The following is a 20340-nucleotide window of genomic DNA, read 5'->3' on the forward strand; positions in this document are numbered from 1 at the left end:
TTGAGTATTTAACGACAAAAATGGAGATTAAATAAGAATATTGATATTTGGCAACATGCCTGAGGCACAAAGATATTAAGAGAATGACAACCAATATTTTCCCTCGTTTTAACTGTTTTACACTTTTCTTACCTTCAATCGAAATTCAATATTTCATGTAAACAATGACCAAACTACATCATGTACAACATGGGAGTAACACATTGTGGTTCTTTTGCCAACCCTTTTCCCTTTATCCTGTATCCTCACTTTCTACTTTTTGTTTGTTTGTTGGAACTAATGATTTTCGACATAAAAAAGGACAAAAATTCCTCATGATGAAGAGCTTTTGGTCTGCTTCACATTCAATTCCACATGCCCTTCTTCAGATAAGAAAACAAAAAATCGAGCTTCCCAGACACTGATTCATCATAAATTATTTTAGCACTTGGTGTAGTCATCATGTGTTCTTTATGTCAGATCCAAGTCCTTTGGTTGTGGCTTTCAGTTGCTCCAGCTTCTTCCGAAGATATGCTTGTTTCAGTTTCTCACGATGAGCAGCTACCTGCTCCTGTCTGCGATGTTTGATTTCAGAGGCCTTTTCTCTTGCTCGATTAGCTTCTTCATGAACTTCCCTGCAAAGCAAAAATCATTAAAGCAATTGGATTAGCATAGATTCACGATGTTAAACAGTAAAGTTCACAGCGGAAATCGAAACATAGAAGCAGCCTATGTTCCCCTCTTGACTTCCCCCAAAAAGGATAGAATGGACATTTTCATGGTTGCCTTCCTAGAGGTTCCTATACTTAAGTTATTCCAGAAGATCATAATAGAATGAATAATTACTTTACCAAGTAAAGTATTTACCATATTATGGTTGAGGCATGTATTATTATTATAATGCTTGCCAACATAATAGTTAACTCAATCCAGCAATTGAACTGGACACCATTCAACAACTTGCCCTTATGAAAGCCACAAAGAGGATGTGTTAAAGAAGGGTAAACAATATCAGCTACAACTTATTGTAACTACTTCCTCCAAAAACCAAAGCTCAACCTAAAGAATGCAGAGAATTTCACAAGAAATCCCAGTATATGATTAGATTTGGGTTTCTCAGTTCTCATTCCTGATTCGAACAGCTGAAGACTCAAAACACTACCATTTTCACCACTATTGCCAAACAGATTTAAAAGCTTTGCATTAACTCATCCTTCCTAACCACTAAATCCAAATAAAAAAGGCCTTTTCAGAAAACAAATCACTCCAACATTTATTTATATAAAAAGAAAAGGATCAATCCCATACCAGATATTGCGCTTATGCTCAGCATTATCAACAGCTCCAACTGTTCGCCCCAGCCCAACCTTTTTCACATCCAACATCACAGAAGCATCATTATCAGCGACTTCATTTTCTCGCAGCACAGTCTCAGCAGCATCACGATTTTCCAGCTGTGGCAACTCATCCTGCTCAATACCCTTACGAAAAAAATCTACACAATACTTCTCTTGATCCTCTTCATCAGACAGCTCACCTCTAACCAACTTTTCATACAGCTCGGCCTTCCTCTCCAGCGCTGCATAGCTCACTGATCCATCATTAACCGCTTTTAACTCAAGTTTATCCCTGCAAAATCAGCATCCAGACTTTAGCTCACAATAGCAGAATACAACATATTACAACAACAAAAACATCAAAGAATCAAGTAAGACTGCGACAAAAAAACAAATGAAAGCCAAATCATTACATCCAGATTAATCATCATTAGCCACAAAATTTCAATAAAAATTTTCACGAAAGCTAGCCGGTGCCAATTTCAATGGACATGACAATTCATAACATTGGAAAATAAAACATTCAAATCAAGACACAACGGAATTATCATAATATTCCAAATTAATTAATTGAAATAAACCAATCGGATTAACTTCTAATTAAGCAGAAAATGGAAGAAATTTCGGTAACATACTTGTGATCGCGTGCTTCAACACCAGAATTCTTGGCGGAGAAGGAATCTTTGGGAGCGATCTTGCTCTTGGCGCGTTGGTACTCGGCGTCGGGGCCGGCGAGTTCCCTAGACTTCTTGGAATCTTCCTGAGACTTGTAGAGCTCGGCCTTCAACTCCATCATCGACGACGCACCCACGCCCTCTATGGCGCGGTGCTTCTTCGGCATTATCGACGATTCCGTTAGCCATCCCAGCGATTCAACTACCATCCTCTTCTTCCCGTTCCCTTCTTCCCCCATTCCACTACCTAATTCGGAATGATTTAGGGTTTTCTGATTTTCTCCGATTTGGGAATTTCAATTGCTAGGGTTTCCTTCGCGCTAATTTCGTTAACAACGCTTTTTAAGTTTTAACCGGTTGGTTCACTAAGCCAGACTTAAATAAACCGGGTTAGTATACTCCAAAAATGCAATATTGCAATTTCACCCCTATTTCTCGGTGACCAGCTCTTTCATCACCTTTGCTGCTGCTTCTGAAACTGACATCTCTGGAGGAGTCTCAGGTATTTCTCTCACTCTTCTGTTTAATAAAGCAAGCTCTTTGAATTCAGTATTAAGCGGGTTGGGTTGATATTTTGCAGTCTCTATAATCCTGAACTAAAACTAACACTATTGCATTCTATTAATCATGGGTTTTAATGGGATTCTCCTACGACTCTGAATATGCCGAATGTGAGCTGCTTCCTCGAAATTGGTGCACAAGTATGATGGTTCTTGGTTTGATCAAAGGAATGATTGATAGTTCAAATATGTAGCTTGAAGGGGTTGTCTGGAAGGAATGTTTAGGTTGTGCAACGAAGGTGTTTGATTAAATGCCTCGAAGAAATATGAGTTCTTTGAATTTTATAGTTTTCTCCCTGCTTACCTTTACTAGGTTTAATTTTCGGGAAATTTTGTAGATGAGCAAGTTCAATTGATGAATTAAATTTAATAGCATTTAAAATTCTGTAAAACTTTAAAAATTCATTATCCAAGCACAATTTATAATGATTGGTGCATCAAGGAACCATTGCTACACCTTGAATCCAGATGCCGTTTTTATGAAAAGTCGTGGCTGCTGTTTCTTTCATTCGTGTGTTTTTATCCATCACTAACATAATTTATGCCCCCCCACAAACCATAAATATGCCGACTAAATCAGGTTAGAGCTATAAGCCTTAATTGAACTGTTATGGGGAGTGAAGAAGCAAAGGATCCCTTCAAAGGGGTGGATTGGAAAGCTGTTGGTGGTGAGATGCAGCAGAATCCTAGTGCTAAACCGGCCTTGAAGAAACGGCTCCCCAAGAAAGTTAGGCAAATCCCGGAATACTATTTTCTTCCTCGATGGCCATTATGGAAGGCGTTCGGCTTCTGCAGCATATGCATTGCTGGTGGAGTAGGTGCTGGAATGCTAGTGGAGGCCTGGATTGAAAAGAAAGTTAAAGGTATTCTTGCTCTCTTCTCTTTTGATTGTTTGGAAACCAGTGACTATGTTCTTAGTTTAAACTTCATATTGGACATTCTTACCATAAAATTGTTTTTTATTGCTGCAGAGGATGGAGGGGTTATATGGGAGTTCGATAAGTAAACTCGTGATGGGCAAGCAATGTCCACTGTGCTCCGCACACATTGAATTTAGGGTGTTTATGTGATCTTTCGGGAAAAAATTTAAATGTGTGACTATATTTTTCTTTTGGGGAAATTTGAGGCATTGAGATTTCAAACAGCACCTATAATTATGACATCCTTTTGCACATTTACTTTATCATTCACACTAAATCACACATATGAACTCTTATAGGGAAAGGTTAGTATTTTGCGGTTTTAGTATAGTATGAGAAAGAAATGGAAATGATAAACTATCTTTGCAGAACACTAGACTAAACACACCGCGCAAGCTGTATGCAGGATCTTGTCCGTCACTACTCTATCCCAATCCATGTAATGATTCGTTGGATCCCCTGGTAACATTAGGGTAGAAAATGGAAATTTAGTTTCACGAATCACGAAAATGTACAACTCAGCAACAAAAGATAAAATGTCGATTGCTTTAGAGTGTGCGGTTTTAAGCTAGTGGGTGACCAGAGAAATGCTCAAGTGAGACCACTTGCCCGTACTGAAATAGATAATCAGGCATATGAATATGGTGCCTTAATATGAACAGAGAACTACCCAAAAACAAAAAATAAACTAAGGTTAACAACAATCTTCATGGTCGATTACATAAAATTCTGACTCCTACAAGCTCCACTGCATTTGTTTTTTCCTTTGGTTGAATGTTACTATGAATGAAAGGAAGATGGACAAACTCTGGAGAATGAAAATCCCTTCCATCATGTCGACTGCAGAGGATGCGAACATCAAATTCTTCTCCCTGAAATTCATTCATAGTATGTTAAAATTAAAAAGCTTTAAAACTGCAAACCTCGTCAAAATCTTTCAAATAAATTATCTAAACTCATGCGTTCATCACCCTCATTTTTGTTTTTTTATTTCCTGGCTATAAGAATAGACTATTTGGATAAATAAAATAACAGGGCAGATACATTTTGATTATGACAAAAAAAAGCCATTGATCTATGAAATCGCATACTTGCCAGAAGAATTTTTGTACAAGAGATTGTTCAACCCATCTTACATCTTATGATATCATATGCACCCTTCCATCAGCTATCATCACTCTATTGTCATCTTCCAATTTCTGAAATTCCAAAAAAGACCCAATGATAATGGAGTATTGGAGTTCATGCGGAAAACAGGACACAACAAAGTATACGGAAGCTCATACCTTTAGTAGGTCCAATATATCTTGGGAGCTGTAACTGGAATCAGCTCCTTTGATAACAGTCTCTAAATCTGCAATGGATATAACATCCAGGCGATTGCCACGCATGTGCTGACCAAACAGAGAATTAAACGCTTCGATTCTACATGTCAATGCAGACAAAGTTACATCATATAAAAAACATGTAGAAATATAATAAATAATAATATAGAAAATCCCAAAGATCTTATTAAACATCCTCCAAGATGCTAAAGAAAATAGTTCTTCATTCATTTAGTAATTTAGCGGGATGTCAAAATCTCTTCGGAGGATAAATAAATTCTCAAACAAAGTTGTTGAGAGACCTTTCAGGAGTGAGACTGGCTGCAGATTGAGCAGCTGGTGTATCATCATCTACTTCCATGGCATCTGACGTTGACCTAGCAAACAGAAACAAAGAAAACGAGGGTCTCAAGATTTCATTAATAACCAACTAATTTACTGAAAGGAGACGTCAATGTCGAGGTATCAATAATGCCCTTATGACATAATTTAGCTTCTGGATTAAAATATGGAAGTATGAGTTTCTCCACAATGTAAAGTATATCATTGCTCACCTTCTTCGAGTTCTTGGACCATGATCAGCACCATCATCTCCACCAGCATCATGTTCCGCCTTACGCTTTCTCTCAAGTTCTTTTTCCCTCTCTAGCTCACGCTCCTCCATTTCTGTTAATTCTTTGTGATATATTGCAAAATTAAGAACCTTCAGAGCAGCATCAACATCAGACTTTGAAACCTGCCGGCTCAACTTCAATTTGGCATGAGCCGTTGAGAGACGTATTATAGTTTCTAGCGTTCTGGCAGTTATAGGAAGTGTTCCTCCAGTCTGCATGAAGCCAAAAAGATATCAATAAAATCTTAAACCATCTGTACAATAACAAAAAAACTGATATGCCTTCGGCTAGCAGCTAATGCTCACCTTTGCATTTGAGTTGGCACTTCTGAGCTCAGCATATGCTGTGGCAATTTGCTCAGAAGCCTGTAGATAAAATTCAGATCTAGTCACACGTGAATATATTGGATGGGATGTAATCGCAACCACCATTTAAAGAATCAGTCTTAAGAGGAAGAATTCATTTGTGGCAATTGCAATATAGATGAACAGGCTTTAAAATGAGCAAAAAATAACAGGATGGTAATGCTTTTGAAAACAGGAAGCGGAAAGGGCACATCACCTCATCAGAAAGTTCAGGTTGAATCCTATGCTTAGCATAATGGATATACTTTTTAAGAAACTTTATCGTGAGAGTATCACGTTTGCGACCCCTTTCAGTCTTCTTTCCATGCAGCATTCTGTTATATTTTACAAACACAGACGATTCAGTCTCTGCTTCGTCTTCTCTTCCATACCTTGAGCTCCCATCAAGTGCTGCCCCACCTGCTTTGGGGAGATAAATTAAATAAAAATGTTCACTATCATGTATATCAAGCATTTGAAAATGGGTTATCTACCTCCATCAGTAGCAGGTCGAAATCGATGCATACGCAAGACATGCTCCGATATATGACGATCAATATCGGGATCCATTTGATCCAACACAATAAACAGTAAATCAAACCGAGAAAGTAAGGAGTCTGGAAGTCCAATATTTTTTGTCGGAGTAAGTGATCGATCATACTGTAGAACCACACAGAAAAGCCATCTTGTTAAAAGAAATCATACATTCAGCATAAAATGTTCAAAACTTAGTAATTTTAAACTGGATGGCAAATTAAAAAATGGGATGCCACTTACACTTCCATATATGGGATTTGCAGCAGCCACCACACTGCATCGTGCATTAAGTGATGCATGAATGCCAGCTTTTGCAATAGTCACAGTCTGTTGTTCCATAACTTCATGTATGGCAACACGATCTTGATCATTCATCTTGTCAAATTCATCAATGCAGACAACACCTCTGTCAGCAAGAACCATTGCCCCAGCTTCCAGGCGTCTTTCCCCTGGTGAAAAGTAACTATAATTTGCATTGCAAACGTAATAATATATGTTCCATATGGAAATTAGTATTGAAGGATCTTTACCTGTTTCTTGATCTGAAGTAACAGCTGCTGTCAAACCAACCCCAGAAGAACCCCTACCCGTAGTTGATATGGCCAAAGGAGCAATATTCATAATTGCTCTTAGGAGTTGGGACTTGGCGACAGAGGGATCACCGACCATCATCATGTTGATGTCACTAAAAGAAGCAAGACAAAGTAGCATTGTGAATTTCATATGCAAAGAATATTGCAAGACATGAATGCAAAATAAGAATATATAAACCACAGCTTTATAATGCAACCTACAGCAAGTCAGCAACAGAGGTGATAAGGAAAAACAACTAACCCTCGCAAGTGAGTGCCATTCTTTAAGTTCTTTTCAACTCCACTGAGCATTAACAAAATCACAGCCTTCTTAATCCATGAATGCCCATATATAGAAGGTGCAAGTGAATTACCAAGTAGGTCAAATGCATCATCTCTTTCAGCTATCTTCTTTATGTTTTTCAGGTCTTCAGGACTGTAGATTGGCGCATTAGCCTCTTTGTTGAGAAGAGACACATTGTTGGCTATGAGCACAGTCCTGAATACATATGAATCAATCAAACTCATGTCTGAGGAATGCAAGGGGCGCAAAGGAATTGTAATAGTATATAGTCTAGAGTTACCTGAATACTCCATTTACGCTTCCTTTGGTTTTACCTGGAAGAGCCTTATATATCCCTACAACAGCCACACGATCTCCAGGCTTGCAAGAATCAACAAGGTCATCCTCTGCTATGACATCCACGGTCCTTGGGAGCTGACCAGGAGCAGAGTTCTCAGGAACTTCTTGGATGGACAAGGTTTGGTGATCTTTGTACTTGCACAACCCGTACTCAGTCACCAGCAAGTTGCCTCTTTCATCCTACAACGAGCATTTAATCAGTAAAAAACATCCGGTGGTAACTTATATATCATAACGGACAGGATGGAGTTTGAGATTACCCTTGTAGGATAAACAGACCCTGTGGGCAAGCCCATGTTGGATGTAATATCACGATATTCTCGACTGGTGAATTGTCTAGTGGTGGGGCAGAAATGAACACTTTTAACAACCTTTGGCCTTACAAGCGAACCTATAAATGAACTAGGTTGTTAGCTTCAGCATGCTAAACCAGAGTTTTATTATTCTCAATATCGTGATTGTTTGTACATAAATTCACTTTAAATCAAAGACAAATGGATACGACAACAAATATGGACAACTTCCTAAAGACAAAACCAAGTGAGTACTTGTACCAAAGGCAAAACAGTACATTGAAGACACTAACAAAAATTAAACAACCTCTTATTGATTGTAATAATTTAGTCAACTATTATGAAAGAGAAATAAATTTAGAGAAGAAAGAGGGATGTAAGCTTACATTTGGTGACAATACCCTCAACACAGACCATAGAACCAATGAATTCAGAGAGAAGCTCTCTTGGCGTGACTCGGCGAGAAACGAAAGGTCCTTCAAAACCCACAAGCACCTGTTCCCCTTCCTTTAAATACTTGGGATCAATAGCACGAGCAGCATCAGTCACCGCATCACAGAAAGCTTGCATATACTCGCTCGGATTCCTCAGAATCCTAAAAGAAAAATGGATACAAAATTTTAAAAGATATATATAAAAAAGAAACTTAAGAAGTAAGTATAGCTATAGAGAAAGTTTTAGTAGTGCGAGAGAAGTGGAAACCTGTTACCCAAGTCGCGGAAGCTGTGAAGATCGGAGATGTTGACGATGAGGCGGCGGCGCTTGTGATTGATGAGCGCTTTGATCTCGTCCATGTAAATTCCCTTCCCTACCTGCACTCATTCATTCAGATTCACTCAGCAACCCAACAACGAAAAAAAGAGAAGAAGAAAAGACGAGGGAAAATCGGAGAGTGTTGATGGAATCGTACATCTTGGTCCAAGAAATCGGCGAATTCTCGCTTGTGAGCTGCCCTGACTTCTTCGTTCAAGTCCATTTTGCTGATGAGAGAGAAAGGAAGAGAGCAGAAAATGGCGATGGAGGGAGAAGACTAGAAGAGTTTAGGGAGTTCGTTCTTTTTCAGCGATGCTAGGGCTTTAGATTTGGCGGGAAAATGGAGTCAGGTGCCCGCGTCGTGGCGGGAAAAAATGACCGGTCTGTCCGGTTCCGCTCTCGTTTTTTTTTATCTTGGTCTGGTCCGGTACGATCATGGTCAGCTTTCACTTCTGGGCTTTGGGCCTTTGGTACCCAAAGAAACTATAGTTTACTTTTTAAAACAACTAGAAAACTATCTAGACCCAATATCTTCTTAAAAATGATATCCAGTAAAAAAAATGTCTTGGCCTTAAATATCAATCATGAGAAATTGCTAATGACTTCATAATCAAGTGGTGTTTTATGAGACCGAATATCAGGGTCTGAATCTGGAAGGATAAAAAAGTAATTTAAGCCGGGGTTTTCTCGTCATCAACAAACTATGTTACGAGTATAACATGAAAAGGATTAATCCAATTACGTAGGCATACTTACCGAATGTTTAAAATAAAAACGAGAAAATATTTTTTTTCTTTGTCCTGAAATTTACTACAAATTTTAAAAATACTCATAAGGTTTACTTTGTTTTAATTTTACTTTAAAAAATTTCGATTCACATAAATTCTACCTTTTTAGTTAACGTTATTCAAATCATTAATAGATATTAGTGATATGGCAAAATAGAGTGTCTGATATGATAAGAAGAGTAAAATTTCCAAAATATCCTTACGTGAGTAACCATTTATCTTCTCTTTTTTAAATGATTTTTCAAATTTTTTCTTCTTAGCTATGAAAAAAAACAAAACCAGAGAACTGAGTCACACAAACACGAACAGACTTGGAGGGAGGAGAACGTCACACCATTCTCTTCAAACCACTGTGACAATGCCATCGACATCGAGTAAATCCTCAAAGTGATCCGTGAGATTGATGTCGTGTATTAAAATCGTCCCTGAGATTCCAATTGTACCAATAACGTCCCTAAGATTGAAAAAATTGCACCACATTAGTCCCTAACCCGTTTTCCGTTAACGGTGCGCTAACGTGGCTTGATGACGTGGACCTTTGGTGACACGTGTCACCTCATGGTTTAAAAAGCTTAAAGTATTAAACAGAAGTCATAAAAGGTGGTTCTCTAAGAGTAGCTAAGCCTATCTTAACTTAATCTTGAATCTAAGTCACATTGCCTTTCCTCCATACCTCCATCTCCGATAACATATCACAGACAAATAAGCAGATAAAGGCAAATACAAGAAGGTTACAAATACTGCAGATAGCAAATATACATTTAACATAGCAAATACACTTAGGCACACCCAGTTAATGCATAAACAAGTAATTCAAGTAATATGCACATGATGCATGCCTGTCCTATGGCTGATGAGTCTCATCTGTCGGTTATCAAGCCAACCCGACAAGTCCGGTTTGCTAAACCTTTGGACTGTCCTCCGACGCGCATCCCATGAGTCTATGCATAGCTTTTTCTCATATATATATATATATATATATATATATATATATATATATATATATATATATATATATATATATATATATATATATATATATATATATATATATATATATATATATATATATATATATATATATATCAAATCGCTCAATAGGGTACCATTCCCGGAAATTTATAAGTGCCCGGTCACCCTTACGTCATAGGGTCAACAGAGTATCGAGTTTTCAACCTGTTACACGTGGTGGCGAGCCACGGTATTTTACCTAGAGAATCTCGTATCTTAGATCATTTAATTATTCAAGCCAAGTATCATACATGATCATTCATTTGATTGTTATCACACATGATCTTTTGTAACATTTCATAATCAATTCGTCACTTTTCAATTTTACTTCACCTCCAAGTTATCACCATTTCCTAACTTCATCTGATTATCAGGTTTAATACTATTATTTATGACTAAAGGAATGAAAATAGAGGTTTAGAAGTTTGAAATAGAGTTTAAAACTCAGAAAAATCATGTTTGCTGAAAAAGAGGCCACACGTACGCGTGGGAGTGTAAAAATGCAGTTTGCGCGCGCGTCCCCTTGTCATACGTACGCGTGGACATGCATGCTGGCTCACTACGCGTAGGCATAGGGCCACTTGCGTACGCACAACCAAAATGTCCATGCCCATGCGTACGCGTGGACGTACGTTTTTCCAAAAAAACAGATCACCAGAAAGCTGCATAATCACCTGCATAATGACATAATTCACACCAAAACTTCCGACGTGCATAATTTAATTGTTTTAAATCGTTTTTCTTCCGTTCTTCAAATGGCATAAACTTTACAAACCCAATTTTCATTTAAAATAAATTGGAAACAAATTGAGGGTCCAGAAACCAAATTATAGCCCGCCGAAGTTCGGCCAAAAACTAATTTTTTATAAATCACATTAAACCTCCATCTCATTGCTTTGCCATTCACATATTAGCCATTCCTCACCTGTAACCAATTCTAAATCATACAATATCCCAGCCACATGATCTTACACCATTCTATCATCCATCACACATTAACAAGTCACATTCTCACTTTTCAACAATTTCCTCATACACTAGTTCAACATATATTCAAGCATACCACTACCAACATAATCATTTTCCATATCAAAACCAATGTAGCAACCATCATCATTACATATAACCAACCTCAACATAGATATCAAGAATACTAAGCTTTATACATTTCCACGCATTACAGCTTATCTTATGGTTATATAGCCTATGTTTTCATATAACATTATATATTAAATGCAAGAAACCTAAACCATATACCTTGGCCGGTTTCTTCGTAATGATCAAGGCAACTTATTAAAACCAATATAGCCCCAAAAACCTCCACAAAACATCTTCCTCCGCGTTCCGATATTCACAATTTCAAGCTCCAATTATTTATTCACAACCTAATACACATTTATAACACATATATACCCAATTTAATACTCAAAGCATAAATTCAGTAAATTAAATAGGATTTATGGTATCCTTACCTTACCTAAACTTTACATAAGCAAGAGTGAACGTTTTCCTCATGCTAATTGGATCCTAAAACATCAAAGAGCAAAGAAATTCAATACCTCCACTTATTTTTTCGAAATTTTGAGAAGAAGAGGCTAAGAGTGAATAAGCGAATTACCTATGAAATTGTTCCGGTAGAAAAATAGAGCTCGACGCGGTGGTCGCGTGGTCGCAAACGGTGCGGCGATCGGAGCTCGGACAGAGGAGAAGGGCTTTCAGCGTCACTTCTACTGAATTGGGGAGGAGAAGGGCTTCGGTTTACTTAAATGCTGGGCCGGTTTGGGCCACGGGTCTGGGTTGGACCCGATTCAACCGGTTTTGTCCGTTCGGTCCCATCTTGGGCCGAATTTTTCGAAATTAATGTCAAAATTTTCGTTTCGACGAGCTCTATCCTAATTTAATATAATATTCACATTTCTAATTTTCTTTATTAAAAACTAATTATTTACTAATTTAACGGGGTTTACACTATAGAGACCGAAAGAATAATTAAACTTTTAAGTAATTACTCAAAAAGAAAAAGCTAATCTAGTATACCACAAAAGCAAGGGAAAAATTTTATTATTTATTGACAGGATTTACATATTAAAAACTATAAAACGTTAGTCTTGCAAGTGAACAAATAGCCTTCAACCTTTAAATTTTAAATTGNNNAAATTAGATATGGTCAAAATTTTGATTTGATCTGTACTAAAATTATCGGATCAAATTGGATTTAATATTTTCATTTTTTAAGTTTGGATCTGATCTGCATATTTACAGATAAGATCAGATATATCCATACTACGAGATATACCGTTAAAATCGACGACAACACTATTGATAATATTAAAAATCGACGGTAAAAACGGTCATTTCTAAATTTATCGATTTTTCAAAATTTTAATAAAATCGATGGCTTGCCTTACCATCGATAATATTTGAATAAAATCGACAATCTTCCCGTCTATAATATGAGTTCGAGAATTTTACCTACTTAATAAAATCGACAACGTTTCTATCGATATTTGATTCATTAAAATTGAAGAAATAGCTGTCGATTTAATTATTAAAATATCGACAAGTCCATCGTCTATATTTCATTTTCTTTTGTCTATTTTAAATTTAAAAAACGACAACGATGCCGTCGATTTTAATAGCCATATTTTTTAATTATTTTTTCATTTGAAAATTAGTAGACAATTAACGCAAATAAACTTTTAAATATAGAAATAAAATTCATAATAAATATTAGATACCAAGGCAAATAAACTTTTAAATATAAAAATAAAATTTATACTAAATATTAGATAATGAGTTTACAAACTTATCAAAATAATAAATGATTCTCTAACATAAAGATTCAAGATAAGATAAATAACTAAACTTAGACTTATATTCGTTTAAATTGCAATCCACTAATAATACAAAATATTCAAAGCAAAGTAAATAACCCTACTCGTACTCGTCTAAATAATCCTCATCTGAGTCATCAAGATCATCAGAATCATCCTTCATTTGAGAACTCTGTGGTTGTCCTAGTGGCTGCAGAATAGGTTAGAGTTTTCTACTTGGGGCTGTGCTTTTCTGGGAGCTTAGAAAAGTAAAAGGAGGATGTGGGAGAATACGCGATCTAGAACTATTAGGACCCATGGCCCTCACATACTCAGTCAAGCTGCTGAGTTGATTACTAAACTGATAATTACTGGTGTTGAGATCCTCAAGGATTCAACAATCTATTGCCACTCTCTTTTCTCTCTTTGGTAGTGGTCTTCAAGCTCTCTATGTTTAGCAGCACGTTATTCAATTTTTCTATTGAGTATTGTAATATGCTTTTTAAGATCCAAAACATCGGTGCTGGTGGTCATGGTTGGCCCATCAACTCAAGGTCGCACCATGGAAGAGTCCCTTACCTCACCCATACCATATACCCTACCTTTTTATTTTTCACCCACTGTCTCAATCCATATGCTTTCTTAGAGACAGGCGGTGGATCAATTACACTAGCCTCTATAGCAGCCTGCCGCTCTTGCTCGGCCTGAAACATGCGTTCTTGAAATATATCCTACAACGAGGAGAAATGATGGGTAAACTACTATAAGTATCAATAATGCAAAAGCTAAGGGGATATGTGAAAAAAATAAGTCCAACATTATAACGAAGGAAGGTATCAAGTCATTTATTTTCACACATTCCAATTTACAAAAAAGATCAATTACAATGAAAAAAGGTAAATTAACTTTGTCATTCGAGAGTATTCATCAACCCATTAAATCCTATCCACTTTGTGAGTATGAGTGTGTTCAAAAAATTTATCCATACATGATGGTCTTCCAAGCGATTAATTCTACATAATATAACCAAATTATCAATCAATATATTTATATATAACCATGTTTTGACAGTCTTAAGAAGGAAAGAAATAATCCAACAACTGTTATTACTACAACCTCAAATATTGCTAATAAATTTCTTCTCTTATTTGCCGTATGATTTGGTTCAGAAACATTAACACTATCCATCACTATCCATATTACTCCAAGCAATTGAAAACTGAAAAGTTAAACTTATATAGTTTTACAACAAAATTAAAGCAATTGATGAATGTACTGAACTAATTAACAATACACAATTGTACTATATATATATATATATATATATCAATCAGACAAATAATAACATCTCATTTGTTATATAGCAGAGACTTACACAGAGTTTATATTAATTAATAACATACCATTATTAAAATTCATTATTGTAGTACAAAGATTAACTCCGCCTATGTTACATACACTTGCGGTACATAGCCGGTCCCAAGCCTGGATAAAGGAGGAGGGTTGTGTTAGGTCTTCGGCAACCAACATAAAAATATAGCCGAACCCCCATGACATGAATCAAAGACATTATTGCGCTAAAGCTAGGTCGTTGCCCGGAAGCAACGCGCCGTATGGCTCGAGTACGGTGTCAAAGCAAGAGCCGCTGCATCGGTGCCCAGATGTAGTGTTAAATGAGCAAGGGTTCTCGCGTTTTCGTGAACGACATCTTACGAAATGTTAAAAGTTTTAAGTATCTTGGGTGCATCATACAGGATAATGGAGAGATTGAACAGGATGTAAATCATAGGATCCAAGCAGGTTGGTCAAAATGGCGGAGTGCATCTGGTTTTAAAAAAGTGAAAAAAGTGCCTTTAAAACTTAAAGGTAAATTCTATCGCATCGCTATAAGACCGGCTATGCTGTATGGTACGGAGTGTTGGGCGGCTAAAGGGGAACACGAACATAAGCTGAGTGTGGCAGAGATGAAGATGTTGAGATGGATGAGTGGTCATACGAGATTGGATAAAATAAGGAATGAAGATATAAGGGAGAGAGTTGGAGTAGCACCCATTGTGGAAAAGATGGTTGAATCGCGTCTCAGGTGGTTTGGACATGTGAGAAGAAGACCGAAAGAACATCCAGTCAGAAGGGTGGATGAGATGGAAGATGGACAAAGGGCGAAAGGCATAGGAAGACCTAAGAAGACTATCCATGAGGTGGTCAAACGAGACCTACATGTAAACGGTCTCTCTGTAGACATGATATATGACAGAGCACAATGGCGTCGTTTGATTCATGTAGCCGACCCCACTTAGTGGGACAAGGCTTTGTTGTTGTTGTTGTATTGTAGTACAAAGATTATAGAATTTTTAAGTCTCGTTTTATGAGTTACTTTCCAAGTCATTCATCAAGTTGCACATAAAAAGAAATTCAATAAGAAACTCCAATGACTTTAAGGGCAAATATACAAACAATACTATTATATACCCATTGTTTCAATTTGGCTCAAACACGATAGGCTTCCCCAATTATTTTTCTCTGATGCTCAAACAATACTACTATATGCCTTTATGCAGCATCTTTGATATTCACAAATTCTAATTTAAATACTGTTATCTAAAAATAATTTTTGGATTTTTGGATAAGAAATGACTTTGTATCATTCCATGTGTTATACCCTCTACAATAGTAACTATTTATTCACTACATTAACATATATGGTATATTTTCGATGACGAATACCTCCACACAATAATTCCCACAAAACTTGGTAATTAATGATATAATCACTAATTTCCTAAAACGTGTCTTAACCCTTCTAAAAAATGTGAGGCCAGATCAAATCTCACAAAATTCCAAACAAGTTTTCTCATGCGTTTTTACTTTAACCAAGTAACTTAAACAATGCATAAAGTAAAAAAGATGGTTTTATAAGCAACTTATCAAGCGTAATCTCACTTCTAGAAAGGTGGTGCTTTTTGCAATGTGAAGGGAAGTACCTCGAGTCGATTTCCTGGCAACTGTATTTCTCACCTGTAATTGTCTATAGGCATCCGTGTCCCAACATCTCATAAATTCACCAAGAACTTCTAGTGGGATCAAATATGCATGGGCACCTTTTTTTAGAATGGCATGGAGCATGCCTCACAGGCGCTTGGCAGCCCTAAACCTCTAAACTTGATAGATGTCATCCTCTTCCGTATCAAAAATGTCAAAGTATTTTTATTTAAAAAAGAGAAATAACATCTTGTTATCATATAACATACTATGATATGTAATATTGTAAAATACGTAAAACAAGGTAGATAACATTTACCCTCCATTATGTCCACCATATTTTTCGAGTATCATCATCTGCCTCATCAAAATTCAGCCAATACTTATTGTCATTTTTCTTAAAAACTTGAGAAATGCGCTTCAAGCCAGGCTTAGGTGGGTGCCAACTACATCAAAAAAAAAATGAGACATGATATTCATAAAATTTAAAGCAAATAACAAACAATTTGGCACCATCATATCTAAGCTTAGGAGCACTTGTGACGGAATGACCAGTGGTAGTGGATGTTTCTTGACCCTGAGTATCTTGGGTACCAGTAGATGTGATTTGTCTTTTTCCACAGGATCCTGCTCGACTGGGAGCTACAATAGTTGGATCACTCTGTGCACTATGTGAGGCAGTGTTGGGAGGCTCATTGGCTTGTTGAGTGCATGATCTTGGCGCATCCAGAGTAGGCATCATGTGTATCTGAGGCTCCTGACAAGAGGGGTAGTAGTAGCAATAGGTGGCGGTATCCCACTGGTCAGAACAGTCGTGCCTGATTCACCCAACAAGACTGTATGGATCCGCATGCAAGTCAAGGGAGCGACTGGTAGAAAGCCTAGACCTCCCATTTTGGCCTCAACCATGGCCACGATCTTCGTCTTTACTAGAGATATCTTGTATAATAGCTGGATCAATCTGCACACCATGTGAGGTAGTGTTAGGAGGCTCATTGGCTTGTTGAGTGCATAATCTTGGCGCACCCTTTCGGCCTTGGCCACGGCCACGACCGCGATCTTCATCTCTACCAACCATATTCTGTACACATTGAAATAAGTAAGTTATTATCCATAACATAACTGATACAAAAAATTACAAAATATGAATTAAAGTAAATTAACATATTTGCAAACTAAGAATTTACAACTAAAACCTCAATTCGAGAGTTCCGAACTTCTATCATCATCAATGTAAGCATCATCGTCATCATAGATCTCAATGTCACCGTCCTCCTCATTGTTTACATTAGGAACCTAGAGGTCAGCCACTTGAAGTTGTATCATATCAACATCTCATGACCTAGATGCTAATGATGGTGGAAGCTCGGTTTTTAAAATGATCCTAGTATGTGGAGGCTCATCATTTTGATACACCTCGGTTTCAGATTCATTTTGTGTTTCCTCCATTATTTTTCGTGGTTTACATGTAATCACAATCTTTTAATTAGGCTTACAACATTGTGGATATGTCATGTAGTTCACTTGTCTAGCTTTTTGCGTAAGGATGAATAGATCATAACTCCCATATCTCCTAGTGGGTAATACTTCAATTATTTTGTAGTCTTTGTGTCTATGCATTTTCTGAGGCCTGGTAGGGTCATACCATTCACAATAAAATAAGGTGACTCTCAAACTAACAAGACTTGGATATTCAACAATCAAAATCTCTTTAAGAGTGTCGTACCAGTCAGATGCATTATTCCCTTCATTACCCTTAACATATATGCATGTATTATCTATCTCCTTTTCACATGCATGCTCAGGAGTTTGGAATATATACACATCGACCTTGAACATATCAACACTCGTGGCCCTAGTTTTTGGACTGAATGCTAAACTCAATAGATGAGGACAAGTTATGCCATTGCTAGGATTTTTTACCTAATTTTGTCAAATAAAATATAGTATTTAGAGAATATTTACATTGACATATTTTGATCCAGTCAACAAAACGTAATAACTTACATGCTCATGAAATAATGATGAAAAGTTGGATAAAGAATTATTGCCCCCATGGATCTGGTCATAATGACTTCTAAATGTATCTACTTCAGGACAATTCAACAAGATATGTAAGTGAGCGGCTTTCATTTTCGGACAATTAGCTAGAGCAGCAGGTGCTGTAGCGAAACTGATTGAAAAGAGAGAAAATCGGCCACATTAAAATTACCTTCTGGGGAGGTCCGTTTGATATCCAAAAACTGCTCAGTAACAGTCGAACAAGTGGGGAATGTTGGGGTAAACTAGAAAACTTTGGGTATTTAGCAAGACGGGATGCCCCTGCATAATTTCTTGAAGGATTTCCCATACAATCGGTACTCAAACCCTTATTTTTGCTACTTTAGTTGCGGCTTATATAGGTGAATCCATGGAAGGCCCCTCCCTCAAATAAGTTTATTGGATTTTTGTTCAAGAATAAAATCTTACTGGAACTGTCCAATTCATCCTTCGGAACTATATCCCATCCCTTTTAACTCAGTGGTAGAGTAATGCCATAGTAAGACGTAAGTATCAGTTCAAATCCCATCAGATATGGACCGAACTGTCTCATGACGTTCTGAACCCAACTCACGTACTGCTTTAATGGGCCCGTTCCTCAAGATTCTATAGGAATATTTTTATATTCCCTTTCTACATCTTATTTCAAGCGACATTAATAGATCACTTCGGAATGGTATATACATCACATATACTGGATCAAGTAAAAACTTTCATACTAGTCAACCACCTGTATTTGTTGGCTCCCATAGGCGCACCCGGTTGATCAAAAATAGAAAGGGCAAGCTCAGATGAACTTTCAGCACCATCATCATTTCGATTCGGCCTTGTTCTCTTAGACACTACATTTAACTCAAAGTAATAGAACAATATCTTGATGTCTATCTACCCAAGTATGCTTGACAAATTGTACCCTCTACTCTAACCGATTCTTTACTGATCTCTTATACGTGCCTGTTTCACTCTCAAATGGATACATCTACCTATACTGAGCTGGTCTACAAACAGGTGCCTCTTATCCAACTGAATTGGTAGATGCTCCATTACGTCAAAAAAAGCAAGTGGAAAAATTCTTTCTAACTTGCACAAAATAACAGGAATATTAACTTCCATTTGTACACTGTTGCTAACCCGAAGAGTAGATGAACAAAGGTCCCTAAAACATTGACTTATTTCGGTCAACGGTTTCCACATGTGGTCCGGCAACTCTTTGAAGGCTAACGAAAGCAAACACTCCATAAATACATGACAATCACGAGTTTTCATCCCAAACAATTTTCCTCCCCTGACATCAACACACTTTTATAAATTTGAAACATATCCATCTGACATTTTCAACTCTTGTACCCATTTACAAACATTTTTTCATTGCTGGAGTGTCAAAACATAGTTGCTCGTCGATATTTTAAATACTAAAATAGACGGCATGTCCGTTGATTTTAAAATAAAAGTATTCTTGCCCCATGGTTCGTCGATAATGTGACGATAATAGGAGAATGGTTTAATGCATCATCAAAAAAATCGACGATGTGACTATCGATTTTGATATTTTATTTTTAATCATCTTTTTCAACAATATCGATAGCAGGCTATCAAAAAATATTGACGCGAGAGATAACCGTCAATTTTTAGCATCGAAAAATAAAGTTTTTCTTGTAGTGCCGCAAAACATAAAAATATTTTAAAAAATTATTTTCATTAAAAATATCAATAAAATCCATTTTTTTCACTCTTTTAAACATGTTTACTCCTAAAATATTATTAAACATAATTTTTTTTAAATAATAAAAATAAAATGTAACCAAAATATATTTATAATGATGATCCAAAAGTACTAGAATAATGTTAATTTTAAATATTCATACATCTCATATTAAAATAAACATAGCCATATCAAAATAACTATGATATCACTTAGAATTTACTACTAATACTCTATAAAAAATTAAAACATTATATCCTACATAAGTATCTTCTAATAAAAGTTATTAGTCAACTATACATGTATCCATTCCCAACACTACTCTATCTTAGCCAATAAACCACAATAATAATCAACTTAATCTTCATTATCATCATCCTCAATATTATCCTGCATAATTATATAGAAAAGTAATTAGAAAAATATTTATAATGACATTCGCGATTATAAAAATTA

At 36.6% G+C, this 20340-nt stretch overlaps 3 protein-coding genes across 5 annotated transcripts; 1 reads left to right on the plus strand and 2 right to left on the minus strand.

The window, feature by feature from the left end:
• On the minus strand, nt 52-2340 carry LOC107631516 (uncharacterized protein At4g18257). Its single transcript, XM_016334980.2, has 3 exons — nt 1952-2340; nt 1288-1608; nt 52-614 (listed from the first exon to the last, which is right to left on the minus strand). Exons 1-3 carry the CDS (start codon nt 2227-2229, stop codon nt 440-442), a joined length of 774 nt encoding a protein of 257 aa, XP_016190466.1. The 5' UTR covers nt 2230-2340; the 3' UTR covers nt 52-439.
• LOC107631517 lies at nt 2373-3725 on the plus strand. Its single transcript, XM_016334981.2, has 3 exons — nt 2373-2492; nt 3131-3413; nt 3522-3725. Exons 2-3 carry the CDS (start codon nt 3161-3163, stop codon nt 3554-3556), a joined length of 288 nt encoding a protein of 95 aa, XP_016190467.1. The 5' UTR covers nt 2373-2492; nt 3131-3160; the 3' UTR covers nt 3557-3725.
• On the minus strand, nt 3945-8887 carry LOC107631513 (DNA replication licensing factor MCM3). 3 transcript variants are annotated; one of them, XM_016334979.2, is made up of 16 exons: nt 8709-8887; nt 8501-8610; nt 8185-8393; nt 7766-7896; nt 7447-7685; nt 7125-7361; nt 6821-6975; nt 6531-6739; nt 6248-6413; nt 5971-6173; nt 5715-5774; nt 5350-5621; nt 5098-5172; nt 4757-4895; nt 4607-4669; nt 3945-4342 (listed from the first exon to the last, which is right to left on the minus strand). In XM_016334979.2, exons 1-15 carry the CDS (start codon nt 8772-8774, stop codon nt 4610-4612), a joined length of 2331 nt encoding a protein of 776 aa, XP_016190465.1. In that variant the 5' UTR covers nt 8775-8887; the 3' UTR covers nt 3945-4342; nt 4607-4609. The 3 variants fall into 3 exon arrangements, with proteins under 3 accessions (XP_016190465.1, XP_016190463.1, XP_016190464.1); XM_016334977.2 differs by having other exon boundaries at nt 4566-4669; XM_016334978.2 differs by having other exon boundaries at nt 4562-4669.

Source organism: Arachis ipaensis, chromosome B03 (genome assembly GCF_000816755.2).
Source record: "Arachis ipaensis cultivar K30076 chromosome B03, Araip1.1, whole genome shotgun sequence".
In the NCBI taxonomy this organism is placed as follows: domain Eukaryota; kingdom Viridiplantae; phylum Streptophyta; class Magnoliopsida; order Fabales; family Fabaceae; genus Arachis; species Arachis ipaensis.